The sequence below is a fragment of the Phoca vitulina genome, unplaced genomic scaffold (genome assembly GCF_004348235.1).
Source record: "Phoca vitulina isolate PV1807 unplaced genomic scaffold, GSC_HSeal_1.0 scaffold67, whole genome shotgun sequence".
Classification (NCBI taxonomy): domain Eukaryota; kingdom Metazoa; phylum Chordata; class Mammalia; order Carnivora; family Phocidae; genus Phoca; species Phoca vitulina.
In genome coordinates this window covers 2,186,482-2,205,604 of record NW_022589770.1, presented here as the reverse complement: position 1 = coordinate 2,205,604, position 19,123 = coordinate 2,186,482, and the positions used below count along the sequence as shown (strand labels likewise).

Genomic DNA, 19,123 nt, shown 5'->3' with positions numbered 1-19,123 from the left:
CGTCATGTAACTCTTTTTCTAATCCTGCCTATCTTCCTATCTGTGACCTTCACAATTCCCTCTTCTTGTCCTTATCAGGGTAGGATTAAGCTGAGTTCCCTTCCCAACTTTGGGGAAATCACTTGTCTCTTTGAGCCTCAGCTTGCTTATCTATGAAATGGAGATAGTAATGCCTGCTTTGGGTACTTCTGAGGTAGGAGGATCAAGCAAGATCACATAGATGAACAGACCTTGTGGATTGCAATAAGCAATATAAACGTAAGTGGTTATGAGCTCCGTGCTGCCTGTCTTCTGAAATTCTGTAGTTCAGCCAAATGGCTTAGCAATTTGCTCATTGCTATCACCCAACATTGGTTGCTATGTCTCCATTTGTTCGTTCTCTCCATCTTTGCTGAAAGCATGTTGAATGTCATGAGCACGTTTCCCACTCCTAGATCTGTTGTAGTGCTGAGCAGTGAAGGCTTAAATGATAAGTTAATGTGGGCAGGTCACAAACATCCTTTCCCCCAGTCTCCATAACATATGGCTACATTACCCGATTCACTCCAGGAAGAAGTCTCACTCTACTTACTTAATCTCTATCCTCACAATAGTCACCATGCATTTAACAAATATTTACTGAGCACCCAGTAATAACAGTTCATATTGACTAATATTTAGAGAGCCCTTAATCTGTGCCACTGTGCTTAAGCCCTTTTCATAGATGTTCTCATTTAAACCTCATAAAAACCCTTTGAAGTCGGTATTGCTATTATTCTCATTTTAAATATGAGTACATTGTTAAGTAACTCACCCACGGCTGTGCAATTAGAGAGTGGCAGAGTACAGTTCATTCATGGATAATACAATTCCAGAGCCCAAAATCATCTACATTATTCCACAATGCCACCTTGAGCATCTACGATGTACTGGGCACTGCAGAAGGTGCTGGAGATATGAAGATGAATAGGTCACAGCCATTGCTGCCTTTGTGGAGTGCAGAGTCTAGTGAGAGAGACAGACATGTAGACAAATACCTACAGTATAATGAAGGTGAGTCTGAGGGAAGAAAAGAATGCCTTTAGGAAGAAAGAGACAGTAGCATGCTGCAGAGGGGAAAGGTCTAGCTCTGCCGCACGGGAAGGATATCAGAAAAGTGCTGGGAGGAGGGTGATGTTTAGAATCTAACCTGAGAGGGTGCCTGGGTGCCTCAGTTGGTTAAGCGACTGCCTTCGGCTCAGGTCATGATCCCGGAGTCCTGGGATCAAGTCCCACATCGGGCTCCCGGCTCAGTGGGAAGCCTGCTTCTCCCTCTGACCCTCTCCCTTCTCATGCTGTTTCTCTCTCTCTCTCTCTCTCAAATAAATAAATAAATAAAATCTTTAAAAAAAAAAAAAAAAGAATCTAACCTGAGAGTCAGAAGAGTTTGCCGGCCAGAGAAGATGGGTACTTGTCTGCTGCGTACTCAGCAACGCTGAGTGTAGGGGGGAACTGAGGTTAAATCAGAAAGGTATATTCTGACTCCTTTGTGAAGCACACTACAGGCCAGCCAAGGAATTGAACCCTGGCTTATGGGTAACCAGGAGCCAATGGATGTTTTTTATAACTTTTATTTTGAAATAATTTTAGTTTAAAAAAAATTATAAAAATAGTAGACAGAGCTCTCTTTTACCAATTCTCTTGCTTCCATAGTCATTAACATTTTGGGACCATTTAAGAATAATTTCAGGTGACATACCATTGCATTTTAACCCTTCAGTGTTACTACCTAAGTACAAGGATGCTCTCCTAAATAACCACAGTATAACCATCAAAACTAAGAAATGGCATTAATTCAGTATCACCATCCACCAGTTGTCCCAACAATGTCCTTTATAGGTCCAAGATCCAATCCAAGGTTACATGTTACATTTGGTTGGCATTTCTTTTTAGACTCCTTATATCTGGGACAGTCTTTCCTTGTCTTTCATATTCTAGATATTTTTGAAGACTATAGGGCAATTACTTTGTAAAATGTCACTCATTTTGAGTTTCCTTGATGTTTCTTCATGATTTTTTAATTTTTGACGGAAGTATGCTGCATTCTTCTTAGTGCATGGTATCAAGAGACAATGAATGATATGTCCCATTCATTTCTGATGATGTTAATTCATTATATGGTTAAGATGATCTCAGCCAGGTTTTCACTGTAAAAATAATAAGGACATTGCACTTATTATTAGTAAGTAACAAAAAAGTATCTTTATGGGGAGATAATCTGAAAGCAAGTAAATACTCTATTCCTTATCAATCTTTTACTGACCAGTGTTAGTATTCATTGATGGCTTTTGCCTGAATCAATTATTATTAGGGTTGATAAATGGCGACTTTCTAAATTCTCTTCTAGATTATTAATCTAATTTTATTAATTTTATTATTAATTATCTTCTAGATTATTAATAGGCATTCTTCAAGTTAGAGCTTTCTCATCTTGTTTATTTATTTATTTATAAATTTCTATTTTACTCAAAGGGTTAAAATCCATTACTATCAAATCATCCCAGACATGGCCAGTGGAAGTCCCTTAAAACTGGCTTCTGTGTCCTTTTGGCATTTACCCCATTATTCTTTGAGCACTTCCCAGTTTTCTGGCACAAGATGTTCCAGGCTCATTTTTTTTTATTTTCAATTCCCCTGTCCCGGAGCCATTTATACAGGAACTGATTCCTTAGTAGAGAATGCTATTTAGAATCCAAAATCTGGGCCCTTGATGTACTTGATTTTACTGAAATATCATTGCTTTTAGGCCTTTCAGCAGAGAGATCTAGGAACTATTGGATGCATATATGCATATTTACATACATTCATTTATATCCATTGATATGACTATGTCTATCTAGATACCTGTCCATCTGTTAGAAACCATGAGTTCACACTGCTTCCAATAGCAATCCGATTCCACAAGGTTTATTCTAGTCTTACCCCTTTCCATATTTGCAACTCCTTTCTCCAACAGTAAGAAATCTGCCTCCCATTCTCCTTCGTGTGTTTATGTATTTGTTCAATCTTCCCTGTATGTTTGATCTCCAGGTACCCTGGCCCAGTGCTAAACCCTGTCACATGCCAGTGAACCACTCCACACTAAGCCTCAGGCTAAAATTCAGTTCCTACAAAGAGGAAGAAAAAAAGAATTTGGGGTGGGAAGCCAGTTAGAAAGTTCAGGTCCAGCCACCATAGTGTCCCCTCGCCCCCAGTGAGTGCTCTGGACCAAAGCTGAACACTGGATATCCTGGTCTCCACCCCACTGAAAGCTCAGCTCAGACTTCAATGGAGGTCTTTAATTGGAGGAAGTAAGTGACCAGATTCACATTTTGGAAGCATTGGGCTGTGGATAAATTGGAAACTGGAAGATACAGAGATAAATTGGGAGCCACCAGTAATAGTATAAAACCTTAAAGGGGCACCTGGTCCTAAACAGTGTCCCAGTTGGAAAGAGAGTTTTCTTTATCCTACCTTAGGCTTTCTAGAGCTGGCCATGCTCCATGGTATCTGATTTATTATTGCTTGATTGCTTTCTACCTCCTGACCTCAGAGACATTCTAGAGGAAACAGATATCTTTGGGGGACTTTAAAAAATCACAGGTTAGTAATGTTAGGTAGAAATATCAAGTTGAAGGATTACGCACAAGTTTAAAGAATGTCTCTAACAAATAATTGAAATTTACGTGGTGTTTCACTTCTCAATAACTGCATCTTTAAATTTTGAATAAAGAAACAAGCCTTCTTTGCTGCAAAAACCAGGGTAACAGAAGGTTCTTAGGGCATAGATTGGGATGGGGAGAGTCTACCATTAGAAATTATGTGCATTTATACCAGCAACCAACAATGAGTTGCTGGAGGCAACAGCCAATGCCTTCTCTGAAAGGGTAGGGGAGAAAAACCTTGGCAACTCACATAATGAGCCCTTGTCCAAAAGAAGGCCAAAATTCCTCCTTTTATATAGCTAATACAAACACAAGCTGTTAAGAAGTGCCAAACACCATGGGTCCTTGATTGCCCACATTATCTCTGATGGCCACCTTTACAAAAAGTAAACATATCCTTGAGGGGACCACACTCAGACTTTGCCCATTTGCTGCCAAGTATCACTGCTACTTTACTGAAATAACAACTCCGAGTGTATTCGTAACCTTGGCTGGCGTCATTGTGTTGGTTTCTATTATTTAAGAATAGATCTGTCATTTTGCCATTTGTCATTTCTGAAGTTATAGCCACCAAGGATCCTAGAATTTGCATCTCAGATCTACTTTGTACTGTTCTATTCATCATCCTCACCCAAAAAGTTAGTATAATATAATATTTAGGCATGCAGGAGCCAAGCTACCTGGGTTTGAATCCTGATTTTCCTGTTTACTAGCTGTGTGACTTTGGACAAGTTACTTGACCTTTCAAAGCCTCTGTTATGTCACCCTGTAAAATGGGGAACTTTATAGTACCTTATTCATAGGTTGATGCAAGTAAGAAGTGAGTTCATATATGTATCCCACATCTTGGGTGAGCTTATCCCTGAGTCTTGCTAGGACCTCTGCGAAAGAAGCTGAGATGATGCAGAGCTGGGGCTTAAAAATGCATGTGCTGGCCTCCGTGATAGGGAGCAACCCCATTCTCAGCACCCATGTGTCCAAGTCGTGTTAGACTTGGATGTGATGCATGCGGCATTGACATCTGTGTGAGATCTGACGGTAGGCATTCTAGGCCATGACTAATTAATCGTTTAACTTCTCCAGGCTTCACATCTTGTTATTAAAATGCAGAAAATAATAGTACCTGCCTCACAGGGCTGTGGAGAAGATTATAAGAGAGAACGCATTTACAACAACTAGCATAGTACCTGACTCATTGTAAGCTCTGTATAAATGTTAGAATTACTATTGTTATTAGCAGTAATGTGTAATGTCAGCTAGACTGCTGTCTCATCATGGCTTATGGCTTGTGGCCAGGGGTCTCTGCCCAGGCCAAGGCAAGGGGCTGGCCAGATGCAGGCAGAGTGACAGGCTCTGTGTGCAGTAGGCTAAACGTTGAGCAGAACTCCAGCACCATCAGGGAAACAAAGTGGAATTCGGAAACCAAGGCTAAAATTTAAAATCCAATTATAAACACAGGCCTACCCAAGTACATCTGATGTTGAACAGAGGACGGGAAGACTAATCCCAGCCTTGAGGGGTGGGAGGTAACCCTCTGTCTCCTGTCTACCCTTGGTCAGGAGTCAGTTGCTCAGGAGTTGGACAGGGTCCAGCCTGATGCCACAGGGCATCAGCTGTGATCTGTCAGCTCCCAGAGCTTTCCCTGCAAGCAGGTTTTGACAAAAAGGACAGGAATATGGACAAGAAGGTCAGAGAGAAAAAAAAGCAATATAGCAAGGGAATGCTGGAGGAACCAGTCTCCATAACATTTTGGCCAAGGGCCTAACCATGAAGCTAAACACCTGAAGCCTAGAAGCTGAAAGAAAACATAGTGATCATGTTTGCCATCCTTCTATAGAGCCAGAATCCTTTAGCCAAAACCATCAGGGCAGATGTGTTTTGGAATTCAGAATTTTTTGTACTTTAGAAGTATGTTAGGATTACTGTAACATAAATTATGTATTACCCCTAGTAAATTCTAGGAGAAAATGCCATAATCCAACAGTCTAACATTGCTGCAGTAAAATGTGTAAATATTTACACTAAGTGGGATGCAACCTATAAAAACATCATGTCAATTCAGGTCCAGTGCTGTCACCAAATAGTTTGAACCACACTAAAGGAAACTTTGTGGTGTTCAGGGCTTTGGGGACTTTGAAATTGCTGCTGGCGGTTGCTCAGTGATCATAGCTGAAATGGTTGACCAGCCAAGTGTCTAAACCAAAGGTGCACACCCAGTTCACTGGGATTCTACTCAGTTTGCGTTACCTCGTACTTACCAAGCATCTATGTTCTAGGCACCACTCTAGGTATGGAGGTTACAGTGATGTACTAGTTTCCCAGGGGTGCCATAACACAGTACCACAAACAGGGTGACACAAAACAATAGAAATGCATTCTCTCACAGTTCTGGAGGCAGACATGAAGATGTCAGCAGGACCATGCTCCTTCTGAAACCTATGAGGGCAAATCCTTCCTTGCCTCTTCTAGCTTCTGGTGTCTGCCGGCAATCCTTGACATCCCTTGGCTTGTAGATGCATCACTGCAATCTCTGTCCCTGTCATTACATGACATTCTCCCTGAGTGGTCCTCTCCTTTCTTACAAGAACACCATTCATACTGGATTAAAAGCCCACCCTACTCTAGTATGATTTCACCTTAAGTGATTATATCTGTAATAACCCCATTCCAAATAAAGTCACATTCTGAGTTATTGGGGGTTAGGACTCCAACATACCTTTTAGGGGGATACACTTGAACCCATAACTAGTGCTAAGCCAAAATAAACATTGACCCATGCTTTCATCAAGGTAACAGTGGAGCAGGGTAGTCAGATTACAGGTTCATTGAGCACAGCAAAGAAAACACTCAACAGAGTAACAGGGAGAAAAAAATTGCAAACCATATTTCTGATAAAGACCTTATCTGCATAACATAGGAGGAACTTCTACAACTCAATAACAACAACAACAAAAAATCTAATAACCCGATTTAAAAATGGGCTAAAGACTTGCAAGACATTTCTCCAAAAAAGACTACCAATGGCCAACTGTATATAGAAAATTCTCCACATCACTAATCATCAGAAAATGCAAATCAGGGGTGTCTGGGTGGCTTAGTGGTTGAGCATCCGCCTCTCGATTTTGGCTCAGGTCATGATCTTGGGGTCATGAGATTGAGCCCCACATCAAGCTGTGCACTGGGCAAAGCCTGCTTGAGATTTTCTCCCTCTGCCCCTCCCCACCTGCTCTCTCTCTCTTTCTCTCCAAATAAATAAATAAATAAAATTTAAAAATAAAAAATAATAAAAGAAAATGCAAATCAAAACCACAGTGAGATAATCCCCTCATACTGGTCTGGATGGCTATCATCAATAAAGCAAAAGACCACAGTGTTGGCAAGGACGTGGAGAAATTGGAACCCTTGTGCACTGTTGGTGGGAATGCAAACTGGTGCAGCCACTGTAGAAAGCAGCAGCATGGAGGTTCCTCAAAACATTAAAAATAGAACTGCCATAAAATCCAGTAATCCCACTTCTGGGCATTTATCTAAAAGAACTGAAGTCAGGATCTCAAAGAGATATTAGCACTCCCATGTTCACTGCAGCACTATTCACGATAGCCAGTATGTGGACATAAGCTAAATGTCCTTCAGCAGATGAATGGATAAAGAAAATATGGTGTATACATAAGGCTATCGAGCCTTAAAAAAGAAGTCTGCAATGTGTGACAATGTGGATGAACCTCAGGAACATTATGCTAAGAGAAATAAGCCAGTTACACAAGAACAAATGCTGCATGATTCCACTTATATGAGATATCTGAAACAATCAAATTCATAGAATCAAAGAATAGATGGTGCTTGCCAGGGGCTAGAGGGAGGGGGAAATGAGGAGTTACTCATCAATAGGCACAAAGTTCCAGTTAAGCAAGATGAGTAAGTTCTAGAGCTCTTTGTACCTAGAGTCAACAATACTATATTGTACACTTAAAATTTTGTTAAGAGGGTATCTTATGTTGTGTTCTTACCACAGTAATTTTATTACGTGTTGAAAATTTCCAAAGGGGGAGGTATTAGTGAGACTATATAATAGGCGAATTTTACCAAGCTGAGGGCTTCATCCCTGAGGAAGTACCATTGTCAATGAAGACATAAAGATGAGTAAAAGTGAAACAGGCAAAGTAGAGGGGAAAGCACTAACGCCCTCATCCTCTGAGCTCCTGTCCCCTCCCATCACTGGGCTTGTGGGAAAGCCAGGCCCCAGAATCCCAGGAAAGGCCTCTAAGTGCCTCACAGGCTGCGAGCCAGCCAATCCTGCCCCCAGGCTTTCTCCTCCCTCCTGGCCTGTTGCACTCCCTCAAGAAACAGCCAAAAGCACAGAATGCAGGAAGGTTCTATCAGCAGCCAGCCAGACCCAAGGCTCACAAATGTAGCCCGTCTGCAGAGAAATGGGGGGCAGGGGGGAGGAGGGGAGTCTGCTTTCCCTTTTTTTTTTTCTTTTGGCCTAAGTTGATTCAGATACTTTCAATCAGCAAAGTACTTAATACACAGATAGCTTCTGCTGACCTCCTCCCTTGGGAATGCAATGTGGTTTTATCATGGGTAAGCAGATATGTCTATTTTGTGAGTTTGATGAACAGTGTTGAAGTGACCTCATGGCTGCCAAAATGCCTCTGCTTCAAGGTCCCAGTGACTGAATTTCTGCCAGAGGTGGAGGCAGGAATGGGGGCAGTGGAAGTGGAGAGCCTGTAATATGACAGGTTTCAACCTTGGACAACATTCACTGTGTAGGCAGCTCCTTTATGAGACACACACATTGTGGTCACCAGCATTGAGCATGGTTGTTGGATTTTGTTTCACAGCCACATTTTAACATTTCACTTAAAAGTGGGGGGGGGGAACACCCCTTTTTGAAGCATAACAAACATAGAGAAAAGTGCACAAATCCTACATTGTATGTCTTGATGATTTTTCACAAAGTGGATCCAGATCAAGATAACATCCCAGAATTCCTCCCCCAGCCCCCCTTTTCTAGTTACTGCCCACCAAGGGTAACCCCCAACCCAATTTCTAACATCATAGATTAGTTTTGGGTTTTGAACTTTATATAAATGAGAGCACAGTATGAATTTTTGCTTTTGTGGCTTTCTTTCCTCAATTTTATGTTTGTGAGATTCATCTGTGTTGCTTGTTATAGTTTATTCTCACTGTTCAGTGTTCTTGTATGACTATATCATAATTTTTTATCCACTCAACTATTTATGGACATTGGATTGTTCCCCATCTGGGCTATTATCAGTAGTGCTGCTTTTAATATTCTTATATATGTCTTTTTTTTTTTTTTTTTGAGAGAGAGACAGACAGAGATAGTGAGAAGAGAGCATGAGCAGGGAGGAGAGAGAGAAGCAGGCTCCCCCTGAGCAGGGAGCCCGATGTGGGACTCGATCCCAGAACCCTGGGATCATGACCTGAGCCAAAGGCAGACGCTTAACCGACTGAGCCACCCAGGCGCCCCCTTATATATGTCTTTTGATGAACACATGCATGATTGGAGTGGAGGGGTATGCTGTATTAGTTGTCTATTGTTGCACAACAAATTTCCCCAAATCCTAGTAGCTTACAACAGAAATAAATGTTTTTTACCTCTCACCATTTAATGAGTGAGGAATCTGGGAACGCCTTGGAAAGGCAATTCTGCCTCAAGGTCTCTCATGAGGGTGCAATCATCTGAAGGCTAGACTGGGTCCAGCGGATCGGCTTGCAAGGTAGCTCAGTCACATGACTGGCGAGTTGGTGCCAACTGTTGGTGAACAGCTTCAGTTCCTTTGCATGTGGACTTTCCTGAAGACTGAGTGAGTGTGCTCATGACATGACAGCTGGCTTCCCCCAGAGTGAGCAAAGAAAGAGCCAAATGAAAATATATCCTTTTTATGATTTAGCCTTAGAGGTCATATACCCTCACTTCTGCCTCATCCTATTCATTACAAATGAGCCACTAAGTTCAGCCCAGACTCAAGGCTTCATCTTTAGAAGGGAGAGGTGGCAAAGAATGTGTGGATATATTTTAAAACACAACATTTTAAAGCTAGGAATTTACCCAAACTAGGGATCTAAAAATAAATTTATAGAAATTCGCACAAGGATCGATCTAAAAGAAATACATATTCAATTCAGCCTCTCCTCTTCTATTGATTTAAAATTTTGTGAATGTTTATAGGACAGTTTTCCTGGAGACAGCGTGGTACAATAGAATAGACTAAGGCTTTGAAGCCAAACACACCCAAGTCTGAATCCTGAATTCGCAACTTACTAATTATGGGTTTTGGGCAAGTCAACCTCTTAGATTTTCAGATTTCCTCAATTATAAAATGAGGGAAATCAGTAGAGTCTATCTCATGTTGTTCTGGAGGTAATTAAATGGGTGTAAAGCACCCACTGTGCTGGTAGGTCCCTTCCATTTGCTCATTTATCAAGAAATTATTAACCATGTACATTAACTATCTAGAAGCAGGTACACATCTTTTGAACATGGACCAAACTGGGATACACAGAAATAAAGACATTTTGAAGGATGGGCAAGGAAAGGACAAAACGTATTCCAAATTCAGAGTAACAGCTTGAGTAAAGACAGAGCTGGAGAACCAGGGGGCGTGAGTTGAGAATAATGAAATTGTCTGCTACACATATGACTTAAACACAGGATAGATGAAAGGAGGCAGTGGAAATAGGGGTTTGTAAGGTAGTTACATATCAGAGTAGCAGAAAGAGAATGAGAGAGTATGTACTCTGTTTTGCAGTCTGATGAAAAACGTGAAGGCCAAAGATTTTTAAGCCAGTTTTCAAGGCTAGCTACTGAAGGATCTACTTGCCATGCTTTTCTTGGCTAACTTCTGTTTGTAGAATTTTTGTGCCTCATATTGTAAATAGAACTTTCCAAAACTGATGATTAAAGAACGCTTCTTACTCCAAGCCCAAGCAACTCAGCTTTTTCCTTATCATTCCCATTTTGGAGGCTGCATCAACAGGGAAATGGAGTAGGATTGTTTTTATAGGCCTTCAGCTCACTGTAAATGTACTTCTCAAGACTTGGCCGTTCGGAATGGCCAATTATGCACTCAACTCCTCCGTGTGTATTTGACTTCTACTTCCAGATAATGAGCCATTCTCTCCATTTATTTCCCCTCAAGAAGACTGATCTATTTAGCAACCTTTACTTTTGTTACATTCTCCAGTCCCAAGCAGTGATGATATTTATACATAAGACAGAGACATTTCTATGCTATGTTGGAAGTTTGAAGGAAGTTGGAGCCAATGACCTTTCACTTTGAAGCCAAAGAAAAACAAGCACAAATTATTCAGTCTTGCTAAGAATGGGGACTAGACAGATTAGCAGAAAGGCTGTTCAATACCTAGTGCCCAAAGCCTTTCTGCACTCAAACCTGTGTTATATCTAGCATACCGGTAGCCTTATTTTGATGAAGTTTGTATATTTCATCCAAATAGACATGGTTGTGACCATTCTTGGTGATTTTGTGGGTAAAAATGGACATTCCATTTTATCACCCTCTTTGTTTATTCAAAATGAATTCTAGAGCATGTAGGAGAGGATGCATTCTAGGCTTGGGGTAGAATTCCTAGCCAATCTTGTGCTGGAAATTCCCACATTCCCAGGTATGTGTTTTTACTCTATTGGCAACACTTGATGTCATGATGTTCTCTACACAGGTACTAAGGATGTCCTCGTCCTCTCTGATTTCTTCCCAGGTGGGAAATTGGCAAGTGGAGTCCATGCAGTCTCACCTGTGGGGTTGGCCTGCAGACCAGAGATGTCTTCTGCTCCCACCTCCTTTCCAGAGAGATGAATGAAACCGTAATCCTGGCCGATGAACTGTGCCGTCAGCCCAAGCCCAGCACGGTGCAAGCTTGTAACCGCTTCAACTGCCCCCCTGCCTGGTACCCTGCACAGTGGCAACCGGTGAGTCCTGGAGTTACTCGATACTAGAGTTTGTGTATACAACTCTGATTCAGGGCAAGGGACACTCTCTTCAAGGAGTTTTGTCCCGTGAAAGGAATGTCCAAGGTCTGTTCCTCCCTCCCTTCTTAGTACTCTCTCAACCTTATTCAAATCCAGATATTTTCATTATAAATACTGTGCTCTGTCTGTGGTTCCACACCAGTGTCCTCCCAAAGCAATTCAAGACCCATCTGTTAAACCGAGTATATTCATAACAAAGTTTTTACCAAACTAAGAAAACATTTTTTAAAAATAAGGACAATGTAGTTGGTTTTCCACAAAGCTAAATTTGCTCTGAATCTGTGCCCTTTCTAAAAGTTTTTTGCTGTTTTAAAATCCTAAGAGGCCAAGGTGCTAGGCAATGACTTTTCTTTTTTTTTTTCTTTTAAATATAATTACTTACCAAAATAACAGATTAGAAGTCAAATCACTTCCAGGATTTTTAAATTTTTCCTGGTCCTATGAATTCCAACAGTCTAGGAACTATTGTTTTAAAGCAGGGGTTGACAAACTGCAGCCCAAAGCCAGATCCATCTCACAAGCAGTTATTATAAATGAAATTTTATTTGAACACAGCCATGCCCATTCTTTGATGTATTGGCCATGGCTGCTTTTGCCCTGGAGGGGCAGAACTACATGGTTATGACAGAGACCATTTAGCCTGCAATACCTAAGATATTTACTCTGTCCTTTCACAGAAAAACTTCACTGACCCCCCTCAAGAGCATACATAATAATAATACAAACACAACTATTTTATCATAATATTCTATCTAAAATTAATATGTATTTATCAAACTTCAGTTAAGTAATTTTTTCCATGCCTTCAAAAAACAGAGAGAAATTTTAGATTATTTGGATAGAACCTTATTTTTCATTTCTTCTCCATGAGGCTATCAGAGGTACCTATAAATTGACAACAATGGTCACAAAAAGTAAGCCTGAAAGGTGAGAGGGACATGCATCCCAGCTTATCCCAGTTTTACTAAAACAGTTTTTCACTCTCAAAATTATCCCAATTGGGGCACCTGGGTAGCTCAGTCATTTAGGTGTCCAACTCTTGGTTTCAGCTCAGGTCATGATCTCATGGATCATGGGATTGAGCCCCCTGTCAAGCCCCACGTCAGGCTCCACACTCAGTGGAGAGTCTGCTTAAATATTCTCTCCCTCTGCCCCTGCCCCCACTCACTCTTGCTCTCTCTTTCTCTAAAAATAAATAAATCTTAAAAAAAATTTTTTTAAGTGTCCCAACTAAAATGATAAATTATATGGTTATCCAACTGAGGAGAGAGCACAGCAGCTTACACGCCCTTGCCTTAGTGCTGAGAGGGGGCTGCCGTTTCTAGACTGCCATGCCTCAAAGGATGCTTTTCCACTATCACTTCGCAGAGCCCCTTCCTTCTCTCTGCTCATCTTGGGACTAGGATTTAGTAAAGCACTCAATGAATCAAAGAGTAATCAGTGAGCAAAACTCTAAAATATAAAGCATCTGGAAAAAGATATTGACTATTTCCTTTTAGAGCTTAAATATATATGTGGCTAAGCTCATAAATACCATGCTACTATGTGATAGTTTGTGGAAATCAAGAGGATGTTATATATTTTGAATGCCTATGTACCAGCGTTCTGTTAAAAAAAAAAAGAAGAAATATTATTACACACCTAACTGAAGTTACTCCTCACAACAATCAGTGAAAAGTCGGTTGTATTATCTTCATTTTAGGTTTAAGAGACCTGAGGCTCATACAGGTAGCAAACTTAGGGTTGGCCATCAACCCAGTTTTATGTGATCCTTTCCCCTATACCTCATTGTTGCAGACTACTATGGCCTAAAGAGCCATCAGGGATTATATATGAGTCCCCTTGTTTTACACACGATGTAACTATGGCCTAGATATGGCCTTGCCAAGATCATAAAGCCTGGTTGAGACCCCAGGTCTCCTGGTTCTAGTATATTTATACTGTTAGCTTTAACTAAAATAAATCCATGACCTCAAACTGCACCACTAACTAATGCCAACCCTAAGACAAGACCGGGAATCAACCCAAATCAACCTCCATTGCTGTATTAAGTCATCAGATTATTAACGCATGTCTCTATTAGGTACATAGTAAGTTCTGGATAAAATGTTTATTGAATGACAAAATGAATGACTAGATCAAGAATACTGCCCCACATGCCCTGAAAATTCTGACTTTATATATTATATAATGTCTTATGGTTATGGGTTCTAATATTGACCTAGCAGTGAAACTCAATGAAACACCAACCTCTTTTTTTTTTTTAAGATTTCATTCATTCATTCATTCATTTGAGAGAGAGAGAGAGCATGCGAGAGTGGGGAGAGGGGCAGAGGAGAAGGGAGAGGGAGAGAGAATCTGAAGCAGACTCTCTGCTGAGCACAGAGACTGATGCAGGCCTCGATCTCACAATCTCAAGATCATGACCTGAGCTGAAACCAAGAGTGGGACGCTCAACCAACTGAGCCACCCAGGGAGACCCGCCCCCCAGCCTCTTTGTAATAGCCACTCATGTTGCTGAATAATGGCAGTGACCTATGACTTATTTTTCCTCACTTTTTAGAGCACATGCATATACAGGACCTTTTTTGGTCTATTGCCACCACCACCGCCGCCACCCCCATGCCCAATGTCCCCATTTAATACAGATTTCCAAAAAGTCAATTATTCTTCCATTTTCCATCTCCTAGGCCTGTTAAGACACAAATTTGTTTTGAAAACTTTTTTTCCTTCCTTCCATTAGGGAGAGGCCTTTGAGGTTGAGTCAGATTTAAGTTCATTTTTCAGATCAGGAAACTAATAGTAAACAGCCCTTTGAAGTTCATCCAATGAGCTACTAACCACGCCTTCTTAAGATCTTTTTTTAAAAGTATCTTCTTTATACGTAATACATAGTCATTGTGAAATATATTCAATAAGAAATAAAGAACATAGAAAGTGATTCTATCCTCTAGAGAAAAACCCTGTTAGGCATGTGGTGTGTAGGGTCTGTTTTAAGAATCCTTGGTCATTTTTAGGAATCTTTCTAAACCTAGACAAAACAACAGACTATTCTTCTTACATAATTTCCTAGAATACTACATTTTTAGTTAAGCTTTGTTCGATAAAAGCAGCTAATATCAACCACTTGTTAAAGGAAAGGAAGTCATTGTTTATGCCATATGGTGACATAAGTCAGGAGTAACTTGGGGGGCTCCAAGCTAATTGGCTGTTGTCTTAGGACCCCCCCTTAGTAAAAGACACCAGCTATTGACTGTCCATTTGCCTGATTAGCCCTCTGGTTCCCTGGTCCTTCTTAGCACAAGGGAACCTGCTGTGCACTCATATGCTCTTTTCTATCTGGATCTACTAGAGGATAGTGCTGAGGTCTCTAATCCTTCAACACCCACCTTAAGTCTTTCTTCAGATGAAAGAAAAGCAGATGCGGTGTCAAATGCTTCATTGAAAGACGACATAGTACCGTGATGAACATTGGCTTTTGAGGGGAGTAACTCCTTCTCCTTGCCCTTTGAACACTGGGCTACCACTGACTTCATGTGTACACTTTTCTTCCTGGAAGAAAAAAAAGCACAACCACATGAATTGTCATTTGCCAGGTAGAAATGCAACCTCCCTTGTCTTTTATAGAGCATTTGCCTGACAGCTGGCAAGTAGCCAACAGTTACCCATTCTGCAGGTCTGGAGAGGACTAGCGTGCAGTCCGGGTACATATGTTAAAATTTTATTTTAGAAACAAGTAGAAATGAAACAAAAATCAAATTCTAGCTTTGGCTTAGGGGGCCTTCTTTATTTCAGTTCAACAACTTAATACTGCATCCCTTGGTTTTTATCTCTGGTCTTGTGTGAATGACTCATTTACCTTTATCAGTGTAGCTTAAATACCTTGTTGGTTTGTGTTTAGTTGGCTTTTGAAACCCATATTTAGTGCATAGGTATCCTGAATCTTCTCTAATTGGTTAAACACGCTCATCATCATCATCATCATCATCATCTTTGGTGCTGGCTATGTGTTATTTTATATACACCTCACTAGGGATCATATCCCACTGGTGTGGTACAGCACCATGATTGAGAACCACTGTGATATATGTCATAAGTCCATCCAAGACACTTTGATCATGATGGTATTCTGCTAGGACATTTTTCAGGGACATTCCATTGCCATACAGTAAAGCCAGATGGCTTAGTCAGGCCTTCATCCCTCTGCACATCTGCTCCTGCCCATCTCCCGCCATGCTTCTCCCACCCCTGCATGTACATTCCTGTCTGCCCATGCTTCTCCCTGCCCACAGGCAGTTCCCCTCCCCTCTGCTTGTCCAACTGGGCAGGAGTCCCACCTCCTCTACCAGGACTCTTCCGCTATCCTCCTGCACTGAAGCCACAGGATGTTCATGGTCAGTGCTGCTCATTGACCAGTCACATACTACCTTACCTGGATGGGCACTTTCCTGTAACTTCTGAGTTAAACCATAAGGTCAATGAGACAGAGACCAAGTCTCAGTGAGACCCCATAACACTTAGAGCAGGTATGTAAAGCATAGAGCTTAGTGCTGGAAAGTTGCATGACAAGTCTGCCAGTCTATTTGTTGAGCACTTGCCCCATTTCAGGACCTTCTCTTTTTAATAAGAGCAGCACTTACTATGTTTCAAGCACAGTTCTAGGCACTTTACAGATTTAACTCATTCAACCCTCACTATCCTATGTGACCATTACTACTGTCCTCCCATTCCATGGATGAGGGACGTAGAGCACTGTGAAGTTAGCATGAATTCCAACTTCATGTAGCAGAACTCTTTCTACTGTTCTCACATTTTCTCTTCTAATCCCCACAGCAACCCTGCAAGGAAAGGAGGCTCAGAGAGGTTGTCCTTGTCCCGGGTCACATAGCCAATCAAAGCAAAGGGGGCTTGGAGGCTTCAAAACCCATTCTCTATTCCGCTATGCAATTCAGCTTTCCCGAGACCTCTTTACCATTTACTCCAAAGTATTAAATTGTGAGGAAATCTGACACCAGCCCGAAAGTCAGCAGTTTACATAAAAGTCACTATTTGTTGCCTTATCCAGGGCAGTTAATCTCTGCGTGTTTCCTGTTGCTGCTATAACAAATTACCACACATTTAGTGGCTTACGACAATGTGAATTTACTATCTTATAGCTCTGGAGGTCAGAAGTCTGAAATCAGTTTTACTTGGCTACAATCAAGGGGTTGGCAGGCCCACGCTCCTTCGGGAGGCTCTAGGGGCGAATCCATTACCTTGCCTCTTCCAGCTTCTAGAGGCTGCTCGCTTCCTTGGCTCACGGCCCCTTCTTCCATCTCCAAAGCGCTTCACTCCAACCTCTGATTCTGTCCTTTCTCTCTGACTCTGCCCTCCTTCTTCCCTCTTACAAGGATCATTATGATGACACTGAGCCCACCTGGATAATCCAGGCAATCTCCCCATCTCAAGATGCTTAATCACATCTGCTAAGTCGCTTTTACCCTGTAAAATAACATTTTCACAGGTTCCAGAGATTAGGGCACAGATATCACTGCTCAGCCTACTATAGTCTGTACTTAGATTATGGGCTGACTAAGCATTAATCTCTATTGGCACAAGATCCTTGAGATTAAAATCTGCCTTCTACTATCACTCTGCTCACCACTCTCTGTGAGCTTCGTATGCATCAACCTTTATTAATTTTTATTCTAAAAAATAAATTGAAAAGAGAAATGAGAGGAAAAGAGATAGATGCTCAAAGGGTTAACTGAAATGAATTAGGGAGGACACTCTGAAGCATCATTTATATTTCTCTGTATTACGCATGTTTTATGATTAGGATTGTGTCCACCCAACTGTACACACATATTGCACACATCTGTGCAGAGACTGAAACAATCACCCCGGCCCCTGTTTTCTCCCTTGCTTAGAACTGTGATTATGTGGCCATTTCCATATAAAATTTTTTTTAAATCAGGGTTACAATACAAAATGTCTATAGTGTAGCTGTATAAAAAGGTATATGCAAGAAGAGTCCCTGCTGGTAATATGAAGAAAAAAGAGGAATTTTAATGACAACTACAAATGCATGAGAATTCATTTTTTTCATTTTTTAGATTAAAACACACACACACAGAAAAGAATGACTTTGGTCTGGATTTGAGGGCTGAAGACTGGCAGAAAGAATCAATTGAGTCATCAGTTTTGTTATATTCCAGTGACTAAAATATAAATCCTCACAATTTAGAAACCATGCTTATTTAACGTGTTGTATCCAGGGAGGGGAAAAAAAGCATATTAGGATGTTTTTATCTCATTTTTAGTAGTTGTTTTATAAGAAAATGGACACTTGATCCTTTAGAACTAACAATAAATGTAAGCAAAACAGAGATTAGAAGTAAAATTTCACATGTGCAGTGTTTTTACTTGTATTTATTTATTAGCAGAACGTTCTTTGTAATAATTGCCCTGGATTTTAGTGGGTGTGCAGTCCCATGCTTCATATAGTAACAGGAATATTAAACCCAGAAGATACACTGTACTTCCAGGCAATGCTAATCCACAAAATGGTTGGGGTAGAAATTTTGTCCTCATTTAATCATTTTGAGCCAGATTCCAGTCCTCATTTTCTTTATTTCTCTGAGCCCTAATTCACTGTGGCTCAGTTTGGCCTCTGTTGTATACAGCCACTGTCTCTCCAACTGTCTTTTGATCCTCTCAGTCTTGCATATCACCAAGTTACCTCGAATTCCAAAGGCCTAACACCAAGCTCAAAAACACAGCTACCCACCACCTTTGCCAGCAGACCCAGTCTTCCCTCCTGGGCCACACCACCTTCTAGCATATTCTCTAGCCTCTTGCCTTGGTTCCAGTCCTCACAATGAACTAAACCATTACAAACAGCCTTTTCCTTGGTATCCCTGCGTTGTCTTATTTCTCATCCATTGTGCCCCAACTTGGGATCAGTGGTTATTTACTACATGCCCTCTGTTGAGCCTTTAAAATATTAACGTGTGCTGAGGGCCCCCAAATAGATAGTATGGAGTGTTATTTAGATTCACTGGACCGGGAAACCTTTTCTCCATGGTATACCTATTAATATCTCACAGGGTAGTACTCCCTAGAACCCATCAGCCTTCGTGGAATCATTTTCTACAAACTGGATCATGTTACCCCCTACTTTAAAATCCTTAATGACACCCTATGCGTTTGAGATTTTGTCCAGATATGCCCAAGGCCCTTCAGTTTGCCCCTCACCCTGCTTCTTAATCTCATTTTCTGACTGCAACTTCCCCATGAACTCTGTGCTCTCCCTTCTGAGGTCTCCTCAGAGATGCCATGTTCCTTCACACCCTGTGCACACGTATTGTGACTCTGCCAGGACTCCTCATCTCCCTGGCCAACCCTCATGGGTCCCCTCCTCCGTAGAGCCTTCCCTGATTTTCTATAAAGACTTAGTTGCCTCTCC

General features: G+C 41.2%; 1 protein-coding gene across 5 annotated transcripts in view; it reads left to right on the top strand.

The window, feature by feature from the left end:
* Window positions 1–19,123, top strand: part of ADAMTSL1 (ADAMTS like 1) — a 901,468-nt gene that overhangs the window by 744,745 nt on the left and 137,600 nt on the right. For all 5 annotated transcript variants that reach the window (XM_032392420.1, XM_032392419.1, XM_032392418.1 and 2 more), the window contains one exon: window positions 11,406–11,616. In XM_032392420.1, the coding sequence (XP_032248311.1) occupies window positions 11,406–11,616 (211 nt within the window). The remainder of the gene's footprint in view (window positions 1–11,405; window positions 11,617–19,123) is intronic.